Raw genomic sequence first — 20206 nt, 5'->3', positions numbered from 1 at the left:
GCTATTATTATCACTATCGGCCGATTGTTTAAAAACTGCCGATGGTCAGGGACGATTATATCCTGTCAATCAAAAGGGTGCGGAAAAACGTGTTCAGACTGCAACTCATACATACTGTGTGTGAAGAAAATCACTCTTGTGTTGAATTTCTTCTTCTTCTTTTTGGCGGTTGGCAAACCAGCTTTTGTGTTGAATTTTAACGCATTAACAGTTTAAAAATAGTGACGCTAAAGCAGGCTCTTTTTGACCCTATGAATCACCCGTAATTCAAGCCAGGGTTGCCAGATCTGCGTTTTTATTTTTATTTTTTGCTACATCAAATATTATTTGTAGCGCCTCCCATCCAATAATCACAAAAGGCTTTGTGCTTTGTTACTTCTGATAAGAATTAAGTTTCAGTTTTCAAATTCTGTCCATTTTATCCATGATTTGCCATGAAATTCAAACAATAAATTGCGTTTTGACGCTCTTAAATGTGACGTGTCAGATCGCTGTAATGCCTCAGTTCAGGCGGCAGCGCGGAGCGCGAGTCTTTTCTTCCTCTTCAATACAAGTTATATCGTAAAAACATGCATGAATATCAAAGGTATGTTGAAAGATATAGCCTAGTACAACTTACCAGAATGTATCACGTCTCATGTAGTCACTTTATTTGTGCTTCAACTGCAGAAAGACGTCAATAAAACAGCTTGTGAACAATATGTCACATGTCAAATTTACCTCAGGAATGTTTTCCAATGTTCACAGTTCCTTAGCTATCTCTATATACAGGGTATCCACAGGGCATTAAAAAGAATTAAAAGTCATTAAATGGATTTTGCGAAAATTAAGGCCTTAAATGGCATTAAAAAGCATTACATTTTATTTCTACAGGCATTCAATTTTTTAGATAGTTTTGAAGGAAAATAATACTACCAGTTTATTTTGAATAAAGCCTAAATAATTAATAACTTTGATTTGCTGTCGCAAAATATGTACATTGGTGTGATACGCACACGGAACCAGTTTGGTAATTGCCTCTGGCCGGTGCAAAATTGCCATAACGCCGTTTTGGACAGCGGCGGGCTGGGAACTATAGACAGAAGGCTGCATCAGTGTTGCCAACTTAGCGCCTTTTCAGACCCCTTTTGCGACTTTTTTTCTAACAAAGCATGTTGTGATGAATATAGTGATTTGTTAACCTGATCCAGCTTCCGAGACCCACCGGTACTACCGTACGAGCGTGAGATCTTGCTTTTCTGCCGCAGGCGCACCTCTCTGGTTCAGCAGTGCATTCAGTTGAGGATGTGCGCTCTGTCAGAGAACAAATAAAATAGATACTATTGCTTCTAACCTGAGTGATCATTTTATGTGTATATATATCCAAAATCACAGCAAATGTCTTTATCTTATGTGTATGGTGATTTTGTCAGACAACGTCTCGATTATAAATCAGGATTTTAGTGTTGTTATAACATGTCAGGGCTCGAACTTTACTTTCCCGACCGGACAAGGACCTGATTAAAACGTCAATACCAAAACAAATAAACAAACAAAAAAAACAGCAACTTGAGAATCACCAAAACGCGAGTATGACTGATTTTATTACATTTAGTGTTAGTGGTGATCGATAGTGGATAGGCTGTATAATGTAGTGACGATAACAAGGTTGCGCTGTTGAGGCTCGAGCACCATCTGGAGGAGAAATGGAAACATGAGCGAAACACACAAAAAGAAACTCAGCTAAACATACTGCGGTAAAAATTCAAAATGTGGAGTTTTTATAACTTGATACTGACACTGATTTCATACAACAGTTCAATTAACAAGTAGTTAATATTAAGCCACTTACATTTTAGAAGGAACATTGACTGTTTTTGTTCTATTTTATCAGCGAAAATAGTTTTAAACAAAGATCACAGCAGTACCAAAGCGCAACACTCAGCCTTGTTTTCATTACTGAATGAATCAGCCATTTGAATGAATCGGTTGAGTCAAAGATTCAATGACCCATTCATTAAGACGGTTGCTTGCCGCCACCTACTGGTGGTTTAGTTTCATTTTTAAAAGTATAATTTCCCCCCCAACATTTCATATTTGTATTTTCAAACAATATTTAAAACAATCCCATAACATTATTTAATGCAGTTGTGATCAATCAAAAATATGCAGATTTACATATGTCAAAGCTGCAATGTTCTGAAAGGATATTGCTTCAGAACAAATTTATATTTCCACCACAAAAAAAAAATACTATTTTTTTTCCGGACAAGCAACTGTTTTACTCGTACAAGTGAATGACCGATTTACGTGTGTCCACATGACAAGGCTTAATGTCGAATCCTGTATGTAATCTTAATGGGCTGTGTTTCAGTCACCATTTCATATTGTCTGACAACAAAAAACAGAAAAAAATATATAGATGAAACAATTTTATTGGGAATTTGGCTGTATTCAAATATATTATGTGAGCAAAAGGGTAGCAGCAGAGAAGCAAACAAATGTTGGGCTGACACTTGGCAGAATGCGAATACAACAATGACATATTGAATATTCTAATTGCCGTATGTCGTCATCTATCGACATTCAGCAGCATATATATATGGCATTAAAAAATTTTTAAATTGGCATTAAAAAGCATTAAATTAGATTTGTTGAAACCTGTAGAAACCCTGATATAAAAAAAACACTAGAGAGGAGCTTATTTACTGTTAATTATGTTTGTGTAAATTTGCCATGAAGACAAGTGCTTAAACTACCTTATGTGATACTAAGTTTTATACAAACATTTTAGTTTTTGTTTGAGTGTAATTATTATATCTGAAAATAAACAGCAGCTATCGGTATCGGAATGAGCCGATATCATTCTGAATAATCGACTATCAGTATCGGCAGAGAAATTTAGTATCGGTGCACCTCTAAATAAGACCTCTGATTGTGTTAATCCACTGTGCTATTGACGGGACTTGGTCTTTTATCCAGCATACAAGTATGTATTTGCGGGCACAGTGAAGTAAGATTTGAAGAAGTGGGTCCCTTGGAATCTGGACGGGAGTTCTTGGCTCATGCCAAGCAAACATGTCTTTGGTCCTATTTGTAATGAGCAGCGAAAAATGTTCTCAAGTTCCTTTAGGACGCCCATCCAGAATTACTGTATATTCGAGCAGCTCCAGAAACAGTGGATGAGGGTTCCTTCTAGACCAGGGGTGTCCAAACTTTTTTAAAAGGGGGCCAGATTTGATGTTGTGGACACATCTGGGGGGCCGGTTCCTTTTCTATTGTACACTATATTGCCAAAAGTATTGGGACACTCCTCCAAATCATTGAATTCAGGTGTTCCAATCACTTCCATGGCCACAGGTGTATAAAATCAAGCACCTAGGCATGCAGACTGCTTCTACAAACATTTATGAAAGAATGGGTCGCTCTCAGAACCTCAGTGAATTCAAGCGTGGTACCGTCATAGGTTGCCACCTGTGCAATAAGTCCATTGTCCTGACCTCAACCCAATAGAACATCTTTGGGATGAATTAGAGCAGAGACTGTGAGCCAGGCCTTCTCGTCCAACATCAGTGCCTGACCTCACAAATGCGCTTCTAGAAGGATGGTCAAAAATTCCCATAAACACACTCCTAAACCTTGTGGAAAGCCTTCCCAGAAGAGTTGAAGCTGTAATAGCTACAAAGGGTGGGCCAACTCCATATTAAACCCTACTAATGGGATTAAGAATGGAATGTCATTAAAGTTCATGTGCATATATATATATATATATACATACATACAGTGCTCAGCGTAAATGAGTACACCCCCTTTGAAAAGCTACATTTTAAACACAAAAACAATTTCCTAAATGTTGACAAGACTGAGTTTTATATAACATCTTTTTAACTTATAACATGAAAGTAAGGTTAATAATATAACTTAGAGAACAAAATTTTCAGTTTTACTCAAATTAGGGTGATGCAAAAATGAGTACACCCCACTGAAAGTCTCTGGAGCAAAGCTACATTTTAGACTACAAATGTCTAATTTAACAAGAATTCAACCAGATGTGTCCACGGAAGTTAACACCTTGACAGGAGCGTCTTCTGATGAGAAGGGTTGAAGAAAATCGGCATGCAAGTTCACTGCAGTTATCTAAAGAAGTAGAAAGCCAAACAGGGGTGACTATTTCCCGTGAGACAATACGGCGTACACTGCAGAGGAATGGCATGCATAGGTGCCGTCCGCGAAAGAAGCCTTTCCTAAAGCCCAGGCACAAAAAAGCCCGCCTAGAGTTTGCCAGGGCCCATGCTGACAAAGATGAACTACTGACTACTGGGACTCTATACTCTGGAGTGATGAGACCAAGATAAATGTTTTTGGAACCGATAGCTTCAAAACTGTATGGCGTTGCAAAGGTGAGGAATACAAAGAAAAATGCATGGTGCCTACAGTGAAACATGGTGGTGGCAGTGTCCTTATGTGGGGCTGCATGAGTCCTGCTGGTGTCGGGGAGCTGCATTTCATTGATGGCATCATGAATTCACAGATGTACTGCTCTATACTGAAAGAGAAGATGCTACCATCACTCCGTGCCCTTGGTCGTTGTGCACTTTTCCAACATGACAATGATCCTAAACACATTTCTGAAGAAGAACAGGGTGAAAGTGATTCAGTGGCCAAGTATGTCTCCTGATCTGAACCCAATCGAACACCTATGGGGAATTCTGAAGAGACAAGTTGAGCATCACTCTTCATCCAGCATCCAGTCTCTAAAAGAGGTCATTCTTGAAGAATGGAAAAAGATAGATGTTGCAAAATGTCGCCAACTTGTTCATTCCATGCCTAGAAGACTTGGTGCTGTCATTAAAAATCATGGAGGCCATACAAAGTACTAGATGTAGTAGTTTTTGTTGTGGGGTGTACTCATTTTTGCATCACCCTAATTTGAGTAAAACTGAAAAATGTGTAATCTTAAGTTATATTATTAACCTTACTTTCATGTTATAAGTTAAACAGATGTTATATTAAACTTAGTCTTATCAACATTTTGGAAATTGTTTTTGTGTTCATTGGGATATTGTTTAAAATGTTACTTTTCAAAGGGGGTGTACTCATTTACGCTGAGCACTGTGTATATATATATATATATATATATACAGTGGGTACGGAAAGTATTCAGACCCCTTAAATTTTTCACTCTTTGTTATATTGCAGCCATTTGCTAAAATCATTTAAGTTCATTTTTTTTTGCTCATTAATGTACACACAGTACCCCATATTGACAGAAAAACACAGAATTGTTGACATTTTTGCAGATTTATTAAAAAAGAAAAACTGAAATATCACATGGTCCTAAGTATTCAGACCCTTTGCTCAGTATTTAGTAGAAGCACCCTTTTGATCTAATACAGCCATGAGTCTTTTTGGGAAAGATGCAACAAGTTTTTCACACCTGGATTTGGGGATCCTCTGCCATTCCTCCTTGCAGATCCTCTCCAGTTCTGTCAGGTTGGATGGTAAACGTTGGTGGACAGCCATTTTTAGGTCTCTCCAGAGATGCTCAACTGGGTTTAAGTCAGGGCTCTGGCTGGGCCATTCAAGAACAGTCACAGAATTGTTGTGAAGCCACTCCTTTGTTATTTCAGCTGTGTGCTTAGGGTCATTGTCTTGTTTGGAAGGTAAACCTTCGGCACAGTCTGAGGTCCTGAGCACTCTGGAGAAGGTTTTCGTCCAGGATATCCCTATCCTATGAAGGTGTAGAACCATCTCAAGGATGATCAGAAGAAATGGACAGCACCTGAGTTAAATATATGAGTGTCACAGAAAAGGGTCTGAATACTTAGGACCATGTGATATTTCAGTTTTTCTTTTTTAATAAATCTGCAAAAATGTCAACAATTCTGTGTTTTTCTGTCAATATGGGGTGCTGTGTGTACATTAATGAGGAAAAAAAATGAACTTAAATGATTTTAGCAAATGGCTGCAATATAACAAAGAGTGAAAAATTTAAGGGGGTCTGAATACTTTCCGTACCCACTGTATGTCAAATAACTTGGATGCCCCCAATATTAAAAGTGAAATGAATGAAATGGACACTAAATAGAATAAATTATTATTATTGGCCAACAAATAAGTCTAAAAATAAATTATGCTTGATTGTGACTCATGATCCGCTCTTGCTCACGACATTAAATTTCTCTGTACTGTACTGTACTATACTATACGTGTTGGTAGCCATTAAAGAAAACTTATTTAGTTTCATATTTGGCGCTGGCGCAATCACTTGCACAATCACTTGCACGTGAACTGGAGCGCGTCTTATAGGCTAAATGAACCGAAACTCAGCGTAGGCTACTTGCCTCTCAGAAATGAGAAATATATCTATAAAAACCTTGAAATGTCTTCTTTTAAATGAAAAAATTCAAAACGAAAAGAAATAGGCTACTCTCTGATTATGTAATCCGAATGAAATATGCATTCTCTCTAGGCGCGTTCAGATGATGAGAGTCAGCAATGTCAACTTTATCTTTGCAGCCGACACTGATTCAGAAAACATTAGTTTATTAATAAACAATTAAAATGTCTCCTTGCTGTTTTTGTCACATTCATAATCATTACTTTTGCCGGTTCTTTATGGCAAGCTTTATGCGTGCGCTTGAGTGTTATATAGTCTATATTACTTAAACGCTCATTATTATGGTTTATTCTCTCCAGTATTTAAGAAATTAAATTAATATAAATGTGATTAGTCAACTAATGGCTTAACCCTCTGGAGTCTGAGGTTGATTTGGGGTCCTGGAGAAGTTTTGACATGCCCTGACATTTGTACTTTTTTCAGTTGCTTATAAACATATTAATAACAAAAGTCTCATTACACTGTATTCAGCAGAAACTAGGCTACAATAATATGTGAGCAACAAGTATGTACATGTTTGTATTTTTGAGAGAATTATGTATATGCGTGTTTTTGAAAAAAATAAAAAATAAATAAGTCACTGAAATAAGGCCTCAAAATACATACTTAATATTTTTTCACAAGACTTTTTGGGGACTGTATATTTTAGCCTAGAGTTTTTTCGCTTCACAATGATGTAAAAATCATTCTGCCTACTCGGACACATAAAACAATGTAATGATTTAAAATTTCTAAGACACTTTTTGGTTAGAGAGCCCATATGCAAGGAGGCGTGAATCTTCATGAATAATGCTGTGATTCACACCTGAGGAGATTGAGACCCTGCCCCTAATGAGCCGCATAATGAGCCATTCAGTCAGGAATGTGACTGAGTGAACTAAGAAAGAATGCAATGACAAAAGAAATATATTATTTTTTGTTAGAAATTTATTTAAAATATAGTTATCTATATAAATGAGAGTCAAAGACAAATTTTGAGTACACAGTTACACCTGGAAATAAATCCTGTTTAAAGATATATGTGAACATCACATACCTGGCATTTGGTGTTTCTGCACTGGATTAAAAAAAAAAAAAAAACACTTTCCAGTCCGTGATCTCAGTATCATATTCATGAAGTCCAGTGTGTGCCAATATCTGGTCACTATTATTCTCAAATCTGTGAGATAAAAGAAGAAGAAAAAAACCTCTGTGGGCATGCTGATAACAGGATCATATCAGCTATTGTATTAACGTTAATATAATGTCCACTCTTAACAGAAAACATGATTTTTTTTTTATCTCATGCATGCACGTATTATTGCACATCATGTGAAGAAAATTTTGTATAGGCCTATATTTTAAATTACAGTACCGGTCAAAAGATTTGACACATTACTATTTATAATGTTTTTGAAAGAAGTCTCATGCTCATCAAGCCTGCATTTATTTGATCAAAAATACAGAAAAAAACAGCAATACTGTGAAATATTATTACAATTTAAAATAATGGTTTTCTATCTTATATACTTTAAAATATAATTTATTTCTGTGATGCAAAGCTTTCATCATTCTTTGCGAACGAAAGCTTCATTGATGTGGCACTATATAGGCTATTTTACAGTAAACTCTTCATAATCTGTCCAAAACAGGCCAAAAGAAAAATTGTCTAAACATTCATATTGCTATGACATTTTATGTATCTTATTTGTTATATTATAGAGTCTATAAATGTTAATGTGCAGTTTAATATGTTGCTAACACATTTCATTTTAGTATTTATTACATATTTCAGTCGATTTCACTCATCTCAGTATAGAAATATTTTTTGGGAAAAGCCAATAATCATTCACACAGAGATACAGAACATGCAGGATTCATATTTAAACAGTCTTTTTGCGGCTTAATATTGACAGACACTAGTCTATATCACGATTAGAATAAAGAATTTAGGAATAAAAAAAACTTACCATTCACAATCCTCGGTTTGATCAAGTTGATCCTCGAAATGGAATTGAATCCAGTCATGCTCTTCCATCTCCGCATCTCAAAACAATGAAAAGTATGTGAAACTGACTAAGCTTGATGCGTTTTTCTGAGCTGATGCAGGCGTTCACTCCCTGTTAATCGCCTCAGAAAACAGATTACATAAACAGAGAATATTTGTTTTCGATTTGACTTACATGATTTAAAATCTGACATTTCATCCTTTCTTTAGACATATGTCTCATTTTTGTGTAATTAGTATTCACTAAGTTACAGTTCATTTTCTGAGGGAGTATCAGATTGGACTTCATTCCGAGAGAGATGACAAGTCATGCATCATGTTAGTCTTCTTTATTTTGCAAAAAGCACAAATAATTTAGTTTTTAATGTGAGTGTACACAAATAAAAGAAGACATTCTATAGTTTTAATTGATATATTACTTCTGTCTCTGTGACGAAAAATGACGGAGTATTTTAAGTTGATTTTGCTGCTATGTGAAAAAAAATCCAGCAAAACGCGCCGGCGCGTTTCCCGACTTGTTAAATGAACAACTACTAGTCAACTAGAAAAAACTTATTTCACATATTTTCGATCCAGCATGTCAAAAAGGGTATTCTGATTTGAGCTCACGCTTTGCTCGCATGCTCTGACACAGACACACACACAGAGCATCGTACATTATTATCAGTTTAAAATTATATTTGTGTATGACTAACCTGTACTATTTCTTTACAGCAAAATGCTTTGCAGGTCTATCATCTCTAGTCACACACCAATCATCATCAGTCAGTGTGTCCCACCCCAACACACACACCAGAAAAAAAAAACTTTGCAGGTCCTATGGCTGATAGAGCCTACTCAGTGAGCTCAATTATAGTAACACCGAGTTTTATTGTCAGTAATGGTAACAGCGTTGTAACAGGAGAAACAGTAATTTGTTTGATTACTCGTTACTGAAAAAAGTAATGCCGTTAGTAACACCGTTTATTTATAACTCTGTTATTCCCATCACTGCTCGCGCTCTTGCTGCTTGCAGAATGCGTGCCTTGTCTTGAAAATTATGTAGTTTTGTCATCGGTGCTCTCTGTCTTTCTCCTGATGTTGGATGACGTGAAGGGACACGATGCGCACGCTCTATCTTTACCTGGTGATTCTTGAATTCGATGTTAAGCAGATTGGGCAGCCAGGTCCTGAGAAATCAAGTTGTTTCTTTGCCTTGTTACTAGGGGTAGGCGATATGAGCTAAAATTCATATCACAATATTTTCCACTGTCCAGACGATAACCATATTATATCGCGATATGAGAAAAAAAAATTGGAATCACATTTTAGTAGACCTTATGTATCTTAGGGGTGGGAAATGGAATCTTTAGGCACCTCACGATCTGATCCAATCCCGATTCTAGGAGTCGCGATCCGATACTAAAAGGACTTTTGATATTTTTTTTATTAATTAGTTTTTTAATTATTTTTTTAATTACATATGGAATTATAAGTAGCCTACTTTTTAAATAATTACAAGTTAAAAATACATTAATACCACTGTATGTTAAGAATTTTATATAGGGACATATATAGCTATAAAGTTTCAAAACAAGCAAGTGAGTCGCCTAGTAAATAATAGAGGAACAAATATTTAATATTTTTAATATATAAGCCCACGGCTTTCCAAACAACATAAATTATGCCTTCGTAGAGCATTAGTAAGGAACACAGGCCTACTGGCAGGCGAGACCACAAACTGCAAACGTAACATCAAGTAAAGCATCAAGTTTCTCACAGCTCTCTCATACCCTGTGCAAAGAATCCCGTGAATATAATGTGCTTCAGCTTTTCCGAACTTTCTGTTCAGCCTTGACTCTGTATCGTCGTTAGTAGTGTTAAAAGTTGTAAAGAGTACAAAATTGAACAAAACAATATAAATGCAAAATTAGAATTCATGACTATTTAACGGTATCCACGGTATAGCAAAATCTATATCATGGTACAACATAATACCGGTAGTCACTTTCATACCGGTGAAGCCCACCACTACTTGTTATTTCTACATTTAAGTTCTGCACTCTCAGAGATGATATTGAGTCAAGAGAGGGAGATTTTTGAAGGCTTTGCCAGAGCTCGTCGTCAACACGGCTACTCCATTGAATGTGTCACCTGACCCCGCCGTGAACTTCACTTTCAATTTTGTCACATCGCCAACATTTCTCTTACCCTAAATTGTAGATTCTTTTCTTTTTTTCCCCTTTTTTGTAGTGGCCTTTTACTTGAGGGCAATTTCTTGTAAGTTATAAGTAGGAAACCACGCATTTTCAGGTTATAGAATGTAAAGAACACATAAAACAAACATGCACATGAAAGTTCAAAATTTGTAAACATTATCAGCCAATGATAGCAGATGATTGCACTGGCCTGGGCTCATTTGAACATGTGTAAGCAGCTGTGAGATTTTGATGAACCCTCGAATATTATATCTAAAAATTTCCTACTTCCAAGATAACTAAGACTTCTCTTCTTCAACCTAAACTAGTTACTTATTTTGGACATTTTTAGAAGTCAAATGGCCAACTACTAATGTTTAATACTTGTGGTAGAGTCTGTGGTGTGGGGCCATGATCTATTAAATAAAATCTTCTCAGAAAATGGTTTGAATTTTTTTTTTCCATTCAACTAATTCTTTTTGCTGTTGTTATTTGGAGTGTGAATTTACTGAATATTGAGCTCTGCTGTCCCTTGATGTTAAACATCCATACAGTCAGAGGTTCCTGTGTGATACTTGGAGAATCTCCACATAAGAAACAAAGATGAACCTATGAATTTCACCATTTGGATGTGTACTAATTTGGGACCTTTTGAGGCTTTATTAGTCACATGAACATTCTTCTTTGAAAATGATTGGCAGAATGAATTCATGTAGCCAACCAGTCAAAATCCCATGAAAAACAAGAATAATTTATGAATATGAATTTTATGTAACAATTAATATGTCTGTATGGCACACTGGGTGTGTGGTGTGTCACAAACATGTTTTCTGAGAGCTGTAAGCATTATCCTAACAGATGGTATGACTGGCTCAGTATCAACTGAATGTGAGTAATGGTAGGATATCTTTACTCAGCTGCCTCATGCTCATCTCATCTGTGAAATCACTAGGGTATCACTGTCCAATTCCTTTCTTAAAAAAGGTGGCATACTAACCATTTACAGGCCCACATGGCACGGCACAAAAATGGTCTACTACATGTGACAAACAAATAATGTGTGATTTTTAACAGTATTTTTATTTCTTGAAATTAATTAATTTACATTTAATTACATACTAATATTTTGCATTATTATGCATTGTAAATTATGCAAAATTACAGCATTTAAATGGTTCTCCTTTTCCTATGTTCTCCTTGCTGTCATACTGTGTCTCTCTCAGTGAATGGGACACAGATTTTACTAGTAAAATTTATATAATGAATAATATATGTGTGTCAAATAATGTTCTTAGTCTTTTCTTCCTGTGGGGGAGACTACAGTAATTTACTATGAATTAAATGGAAATCAAATTAAATACAATTTATTGTGTAACCAAAATACCAATAATGCCCAGAAGAAAAAGAAAAAACGTAGCGTGTGACTTTTAATTATAAACAAGCCCGAAATACACCGGGACTCTTATTTTGAAATGTATACACAATTGCAGGCTGATCCTTCAGATTCTTACAAACATCTAAAACATTTTATATAAAGGCCCTAAAGTAGACACTGTCATAATTCATCAACTTGAGTTCATTAGCAATCGCTTGGCATAAATCTGCACTTTTCATTGATTGAGAATCACTTTGAAGCAGTCTGAAGCGCTGTTGCGCGAGACTGTAGTACGCGCAATAGCGCCGCCTTGTGACTTTGCAGCATGCAGCACTCTTTGTGAAATGCCTAGCGCGTCTCTGCAGTGCACGTGGCAATTAGCGGGAGTAAACAGTTCTGACGCACACATAACGAGCAGGTACAAAACGCGTAGGTATATATGTGTGTGTGTGTGTGTGTGTGTGTGTGTGTGTGTATTCTTCAAAATGTCTCTTCATTCGTGTGAACTTTAAAAACAGTCATGGACCAGTCATGCAATGTACACAACACTTGATTCCTAATGGGCTTTGTGTTAGCATGGTACTAAGCTAAAAATGTGCCTAAAATACATACAAATGCCATCTAGTTCTTCTCAAGAGACATTTGTGTGGGTACATTGGTTCTGTAATACATCCAATTGATTTCTTTGTTATATGAAGGTCATATTATATCTGTCCCAGAAACATTACTACAGCTACTACAGGCAAACTAGTTCCAGTCTGGGTACTTCATGTTTACTTGACCATTTTTATTGCTGATTTATGAAAATAATGTTGTTTGTGGTTATAGTTTTAGGCACGCTGGGATGCTTAATTATCAAGCGGATAGGATGATACACACTCTTGCACATATTTGTGCATTTCTAGTTTGGCGGTGTGTGTGTGTGTGTGTGTGTCTGCAGCTGTAACCTCGGTAATGAGAGTAGTCTAATGAGAGGAGACAGATCTGTACTTACGCTATTAGTTTGCTTGTCTCAATGTCCCAGCAAACACAAACCCATCTCAGCTCAATGTATCCTGCACACATGCATATAACAACCACCCATTTCTGATGCCTTAATATCCTTGAAAGACCATACATCTCAGACTCAGGGCAGACCTCATGAAATTCATTGTTCTACACTCTATTGAATCTGTTCTACTGCTTGAAATCTTGCCATCTACTGCTTACATAGGCAGCTACCTTATAAAGAAGCATCCTAACTGATATGGAACCTCAAAAGGTAGTGATTTGGAACACTCTACATAGGCAACTACTTTCTAAAGGATCGGTCACACAAACCAAATTGGATTCAACATCATATTAGAGTGAAAAGTTAGCATGTTGCTAAGCTAACAACACAATACTCTAAGCATAAAGCGAGTTTTCCCCCCAAACATCAGGCCTAAAAATATATATTTAAAATGAAACTGAAACTACTGGTGTGTGGGAAATGAGCTATACAAATAAACTTGTGTTCTTGTACCTCTCCAAATGTGTGCGATTTTTATGTGACTCATAATCTGAAAAATATGGTACATAATGCAAATGTCTTGTACCTTTTATCTTTACCTTTTACATAATTTTTTTATGGTCTTTTTTTGCTTGCAATGACAGCTCAATTTATCCATTTCCTTATAACCCTTATAACCCTTACGAAAAAGAAGTTTATTCAAGTGTGATATTAGTATACTTCTTTTAAAATAAAAATAAGAAACGTCTCGGTTACAAAGGAAACCCTCGTTCCCTGAAGGAGGGAACAGAGACGTACGTCGGACAGACCGACGAATCTCGCTAGAGAAGCCACTTCATGTGTAACTAAAACAAGCCAATCCACATTGGCATGCAGTCATTTGCAGCAGCTGCTCTGCCATGCAGTGTGGGTATATAATGAGCAGCAGGTGCAAAGCATTCCTTAGGTTTTCACTGAGGAGCTGAGCAGATGACCCGGCGCGCAGTGGGGTACAGCGAATATGGCGACGGGACGTACGTCTCTGTTCCCTCCTTCAGGGAACGAGGGTTACCTTTGTAACCGAGACATTCCCATTCAGTCGGTCACATTCGACGTATGTTGGACAGACCCGATGAATAGGAATCCCTAAACGCCACAGCAGCGGAGTATAGGCCTGGCACCAGATGCTCCACCACGTCCAGCTGCCGAGGGTGATGGAGGACTCAACAGGGTCTGCCTTGTAGGGACTCTCTGGAGAATAAAACGCATGAAACGCGCAGCAAGCCAACACTAAGCTGGGGCCTCTGTGTGTCTCTGACTGGCTGAGGTGAGAACACAGGAGGAGACCGGCTCGACACGAAGTCTATAGAATCTAGCGAACGTGTTAGGTGTCGCCCAACCAGCTCTACAAATATCTGTCAGCGAGGCGCCTCTAGCCAGCACCCAGGAGGATGCAACAGCTCCCGTAGAGTGAGCACGCAACCTGAGAGGGCAGGGCACGCCTTGTGTTTGGTAAGCCAAGGCGATGGCGTCCACTATCTAGTGGGCCATCCTCTGCTTGGAGACAGCCTTTCCCTTCTGCTGACCTCCATAACAGACAAAGAGCTGGTCTGAGGTCGTGAGGCTTTGAGTTCTGTCTATGTACAGTCACAGAGTGTGGACCGGACAGAGCAAAGTCAGGGCTGGGTCTGCCTCCTCCAGGGGCAGCACTTCACTACCTGGTCCCTGAAGGGAGTGGTAGGAACCTTGGGCACATAGCCGGACCGGGGGCTCAGTACCGTCACCCGCCCCGAACTGTAGGCACGATTCGTCAACCGAAAAAGCCTATAGGTCCCCTACCCTCTTGATGAAGGCCAGTGCGATCAGCAGCAAAGTCTTCATAGACAGAATCTTTAAGTCTACTGAGTGCAAAAGCTCTAAGGGAGCAATCTGAAGTGCTCGAAGCACCAGGGTAAGGTCCCAAGAGGGTATGGAGGAAGGTCGAGTAGGATTTAACCGTCTCACCCCCCAAAGAACCTGATGACCAGGTCGTGCTTCCCGACTGACTTGCCATCTATGTGGTCATGATACGCAGATATTGCAGCAGCATGAACCTTGAGGGTGGAGAGAGACAGCCTTCGCTCCAACCCATGCTGCAGGAAGGAAAGCACAGCTCTGATCGAACAGGTTCCACTGTATCTCCCTCCTCCTAAAGTGAAGAACACACATAAAATATTTAAGAGCCAATGAATCAAGCATTTCTGACCCACAAAACAGGGTCTGCTGCTTCTCCACTCTCCCGGGAGTGCAGCTTGTGACATGAATGGCCCAAAGCGACCTCAGATGCTTCTGACTCCATATGAGATGGCGAGCGAGTTGCGACATGCGACAGGAGCGTAGACCACCTTGACGGTTGATGTACGCAATGGTCGCAGTGTTGTCTATACGGACCAGCACATCTTTGCCCTGTAACCACCTCTTCAGGCGGCTTAGTGCAAGACCTACTGCTAGCAACTCGAGGCAGTTGATGTGCCGATACAGTTGGGGGCACGTCCATACCCAACACTGCATGCCTGTTGTACGTGGCACCCCAGCCAGTGGCAGAGGCATCTGTGAACACCACAGCATGCCTGGACACCTGTTCTAGGGGCACTCCTGCCCGAAGGAACAAAGGGTCCGACCACAGGCTGAAGCCTTAGCGGCACGCCGGAGTGATTGCCACTCGGTGCGTGCTGCGTTGCCATGCCCATCTCGGGACTCGGCCATGCTGAAGCGGTCTCATATGAAGCAAACCTAGCGGGGTTACTGCCGCTGTGGCTGCCATATGCCCCACGAGCCTCTGAAAGAATTTCAGTGGGACCGTTGTCCTGCCCTTGAATGTATTCAAGCAGTTCAACACTGACTGAGCACATTCTTCTGTGAGACATGCTGTCCCATTCAACCAAATCCAACTCCATACCGAGAAAAGAGATCTTCTGCATAGGGGAGAGTTTGCTCTTTTCCCAGTTGACCTGAACACCCAACTGGCTGAGGTGACTGAGCACCAGGTCCCTGTGTTTGCATAAGCGAACTGAGCTAGTATAAGCCAGTCGTCGAGATAGTTAAGGATGCGAACGCCTTGTTCTCTCATGGGAACAAGGGCACCCTCCACAACTTTCGTGAAGACGCGGGGAGACAGTGAGAGCCCAAAGGGCAGGACCTTTTACTGATATGCCCAACCCTCGAACGCAAAGCACAGGAACAGCCTGGATCCAGTAAACTACAGTAAACCTCAGGATAAACAGAGAGAGACTAATATTAGCATAGACGCCATTCTTCTTATGATGTAGCGAGTACATCAGAGTTATGGGAAGTGTTCCCTGTTCCGGCTTACCTAATTTATGCAGCCTAACAATTTACATGATTTGAATCATAGAAGTAGATAATGTGTTACGTGTATGCCACATTAAAGAGATGTGTTTTTAGTCTAGATTTAACCTGACAGAGTGTGTCTGCTTCCCGAACAATGCTAGGAAGACTGTTCCAAATTTTGGTGCTAAAAAGGAAAAGGATCTACCGCCAGCAGTCAATTTTGATATTCTAGGTATTATCAACTGGGCAGAATTTTGAGATATTTTTGAGAGGGTTCCACATCCATCATCTCTGGATCTGATTCGGGCAACACTACCGTTCCCGAAGGAGGCAACTCAAGCCGAATCGTCATCTCCAGAGAAGTCTGGCTCACCCTCCGATGCAGCGATCAACATCCGATCATCGGGGGGAGCCCCAAAGGATACGGCTGGTACACACCTTTGAGATGGTCCAGCACGTTCTTCGGCAGCTCTACTAGCTGCGGAGTGCAGGAGGGATCCTAGGGGGTTAGTTCCCCGAAGGAAGCGCGCTCACCGTAATCCTCAGATCACCAGTACCACTGCCTGAAGCAACCCTCTGTGGAGGATTGGATCATCTGTGGAGGATTGGATTTTGAGGCACTCAATCGCAACTCCGAGATGGTCATCTTCCCGCAGTGGGTACATGACTCATCCATAAACCTCAGTGTGCTCAACGACCAGACACACGAGATAGCGATCATGACCATCCCTCTGTGCCAGGTGAGGATCGCGTCCAGAAACACAAGTAGAATTTCATCTGTAAAAAGATGCAAGCTCTACTTGTGTAAGCTCTTTCAGGGACTTGCTGAAGCATGCAGTGCTCTGACATGCACTGTGAGCTGTAAGGTCTTATATAGACAGGTGTGTGGCTTTCCTAATCAAGTCCAATCAGTATAATCAAGCACAGCTGGACTCAAATGAAGGTGTAGAACCATCTCAAGGATGATCAGAAGAAATGGACAGCACCTGAGTTAAATATATGAGTGTCACAGCAAAGGGTCTGAATACTTAGGACCATGTGATATTTCAGTTTTTCTTTTTTAATAAATCTGCAAAAATGTCAACAGTTCTGTTTTTCTGTCAATATGGGGTGCTGTGTGTACATTAATGAGGAAAAAAAATGAACTTAAATGATTTTAGCAAATGGCTGCAATATAACAAAGAGTGGAAAATTTAAGGGGGTCTGAATACTTTCCGTACGCACTGTATACTGATAGAAACATCTCAGTATATTGGGCCTATACTTGTACTAAATCTTTTAAACGAGATATACTTAAAAGTATAATTAAGTATTTTAAGTATTCTTGAGTAGCCAATAGGCTAAATAGCCTACTTTTTCATATAGTTTTACATACTGTCTTATAAACTTACATTTTCTGAAAATAATGATTTATAAAGAAAACAAATATATTAATAATAACATATAACAATAATAAAGTATCTGAACTCTTTCCATGTTTTCACTATTATACGGTAGGGTGTGCTATTTAAGCATCTTCTGAAAGAGTACAGAATCTCCACATCAAAACACATGTGAAGAAGAAGCAGAAACAAGTGATAGAAGATTGCATATGCAAATGTAAAATAACATGATCATCAAAAAAATAGTAAACTACTAGTATACTTATAAGTTCATTTGTAGTACAGATGCAGTACACATGAGAAACATAGCTGTGAACTTGTTGTGCACTTAAAGTTTACTACTGTTACACTTATAGTACACTTAAACATATACTTTTATATACTAAAAAGTGGGCCAATTTAGTCCCAAGCAGTTATGAACACTTACAGGTTTACTACTAGTACATTGATATTAGTATACTTACTACATAAAGTTTACTTAAAAAATATACTTGAACATTACTTAAATATACTTAATAAAAATTAACTTGAAGTATACTTCTTTTTTGCAAGGGAAGCTCCTGAAGAGGCTTTATTTATAACCATATCCACTTCTAAATGAATGTACTTTTTTTTTGCACCAGGAGCATCTTAATGTTTACAAGATTGAAGCATGACTAAAATAACCATTACCTTCCTCTGTCTCTTTTTTGTGCAGGACTCAGATTAATTTCACAGTGGCGATTGATTTCACAGCGTCTAACGGTGAGTGCCATCTCCATCAAAAGGCTGCTTAAAATTATTGAAATGTATGGTGATGAGGCATGAAAAAGAGACAGTAATAGCCATCCTCTATCATAATGAGAGAGGTTTAATGCGATAAAGAGCTCTGATCTGTGTGATCATACACAGATGCCTGCATTTTAAATTCATTTGCAGATTCAAAGGGAATACCACCAAACCATTTCAATTACAGGGCCATCCTTGGCAAATCTATTTTTATACATCACAAGGTTTTTTTTTGTTTTGTTTTTTTTTCATAATATCAGCCTAAAAAAAGTAAAAAAGAGGAAAACTTACAATTTTACTATAACCCTAACCCTGTCTTTCCCTTGTTCAGTGTCAATTGATGTTTCACTGTAGATACTCTTGTTTTTGTTTTCCTGTTAATAAACCTAATCTGCATGTGGATCTGTGTGTGTGTGTATATATATATATATATATATATATATATATATAATACACACACACACAGCAATATATACATATACATACACAGATCCACATGCAGATTAGGTTTATAATATATTATAATATAGTATAAAAATAAAATGACAATTAAAATTGAAAATTAGAATATGTAATGATTTATTGCATTATAGGCTTTATATAATGTGTTTAGCCAAGCTTTACCTTTCAAATGGTTAAGTTGCACTAAAAGTACACATTTTCTTTCACACGGTTCCCAGGCAACCCAGCCCAGCCCACTTCCCTTCATTACATGAGTCCCTATCAGCTCAACGCCTACGCCATGGCACTCAAAGCTGTGGGGGAGATCATACAGGACTATGACAGCGACAAGATGTTCCCTGCACTGGGCTTCGGAGCCAAACTGCCTCCTGATGGGAGAATATCCCATGAGTTTGCCCTGGTAAGCAACTCTTAAAACACTTGTCCTGCAGCGATAGCTTTATGCACTGTAGATATGCAGGATATCCAGTTTGTGAGGACACAAGGTTTTTTGATATCAATGTTTCTGAATGTTCTCTCACTATGTGTATGAAGCAAAAAAAAACTTTCAGTTTCAGAATAGGGTTTGTGACATACACTTGACGGATCCCTTCTTGGAAATACAAGCCTCTTTTTATACTTAAAAAATCCAAAACATCTCAATTTATCTCTCATACTTTCTTTTTACTCTGTCCTAGAAACAAAACTCTCATGGAGTGACACGAATTGGATGTTGCATGATACCAGTAGTTCTTTGTGTTTTAGAGAGAGTGAACTGAATGCTTTTGTGCAGTCAGCAAAATTATAGAACAATTGATGAATGATGAAACTAGACTTGCATTGAAAAGATGAACCTGAGGCATGTCTGGAGACCAGAATATTATAGAGAATAGGGGCTACTTTTGACTTGGGATAAAAAAGTAACCACTTAGTGACTGCCCATGACAACCTAGCATCCCACCAATCAAGTTGCAGTGCACTCAGAACACCTCATAGCAACCACATAACACCCTGGCAACCTTACAAGTGGCACTTACATTTTCTTCAAAGAATGTAAACATCTGTTTAGGTCTCTAAAATGTGAACTTTCCATTGTGAGTTGTCACATCTACACCAGACATTGAATGACTCCATGTCTACCGTTATTTGATTTCGCAATATTTTTCTCTATGTTCCTACAGAATGGAAACCCTCAGAATCCATATTGCAATGGCATTGATGGAGTCATGGAAGCATATTACCAGAGTCTAAAGTCCGTCCAGCTCTACGGTCCCACCAACTTCTCGCCTGTCATCAACCATGTAGCCAGGTATATTCAGAACATTTCAAAACCAAATTTTGTGTTTTTATCTTCAGCATTCTGGTAAGAATGTATGCATTGCATACTGGAAAATTGT

The 20206-nt window shown here is 38.6% G+C and overlaps 1 protein-coding gene across 3 annotated transcripts in view; it reads left to right on the top strand.

The window, feature by feature from the left end:
• LOC127511505 (copine-8) overlaps nt 1-20206 on the top strand; it is a 174512-nt gene that overhangs the window by 127375 nt on the left and 26931 nt on the right. For all 3 annotated transcript variants that reach the window (XM_051892342.1, XM_051892341.1, XM_051892343.1), the window contains 3 exons: nt 18298-18344; nt 19049-19230; nt 19991-20118. In XM_051892342.1, the coding sequence (XP_051748302.1) occupies nt 18298-18344; nt 19049-19230; nt 19991-20118 (357 nt within the window). The remainder of the gene's footprint in view (nt 1-18297; nt 18345-19048; nt 19231-19990; nt 20119-20206) is intronic.

The sequence above is a fragment of the Ctenopharyngodon idella genome, chromosome 4 (genome assembly GCF_019924925.1).
Source record: "Ctenopharyngodon idella isolate HZGC_01 chromosome 4, HZGC01, whole genome shotgun sequence".
NCBI classification, from domain to species: domain Eukaryota; kingdom Metazoa; phylum Chordata; class Actinopteri; order Cypriniformes; family Xenocyprididae; genus Ctenopharyngodon; species Ctenopharyngodon idella.
This window is presented reverse-complemented; position numbering and strand designations above follow the sequence as displayed.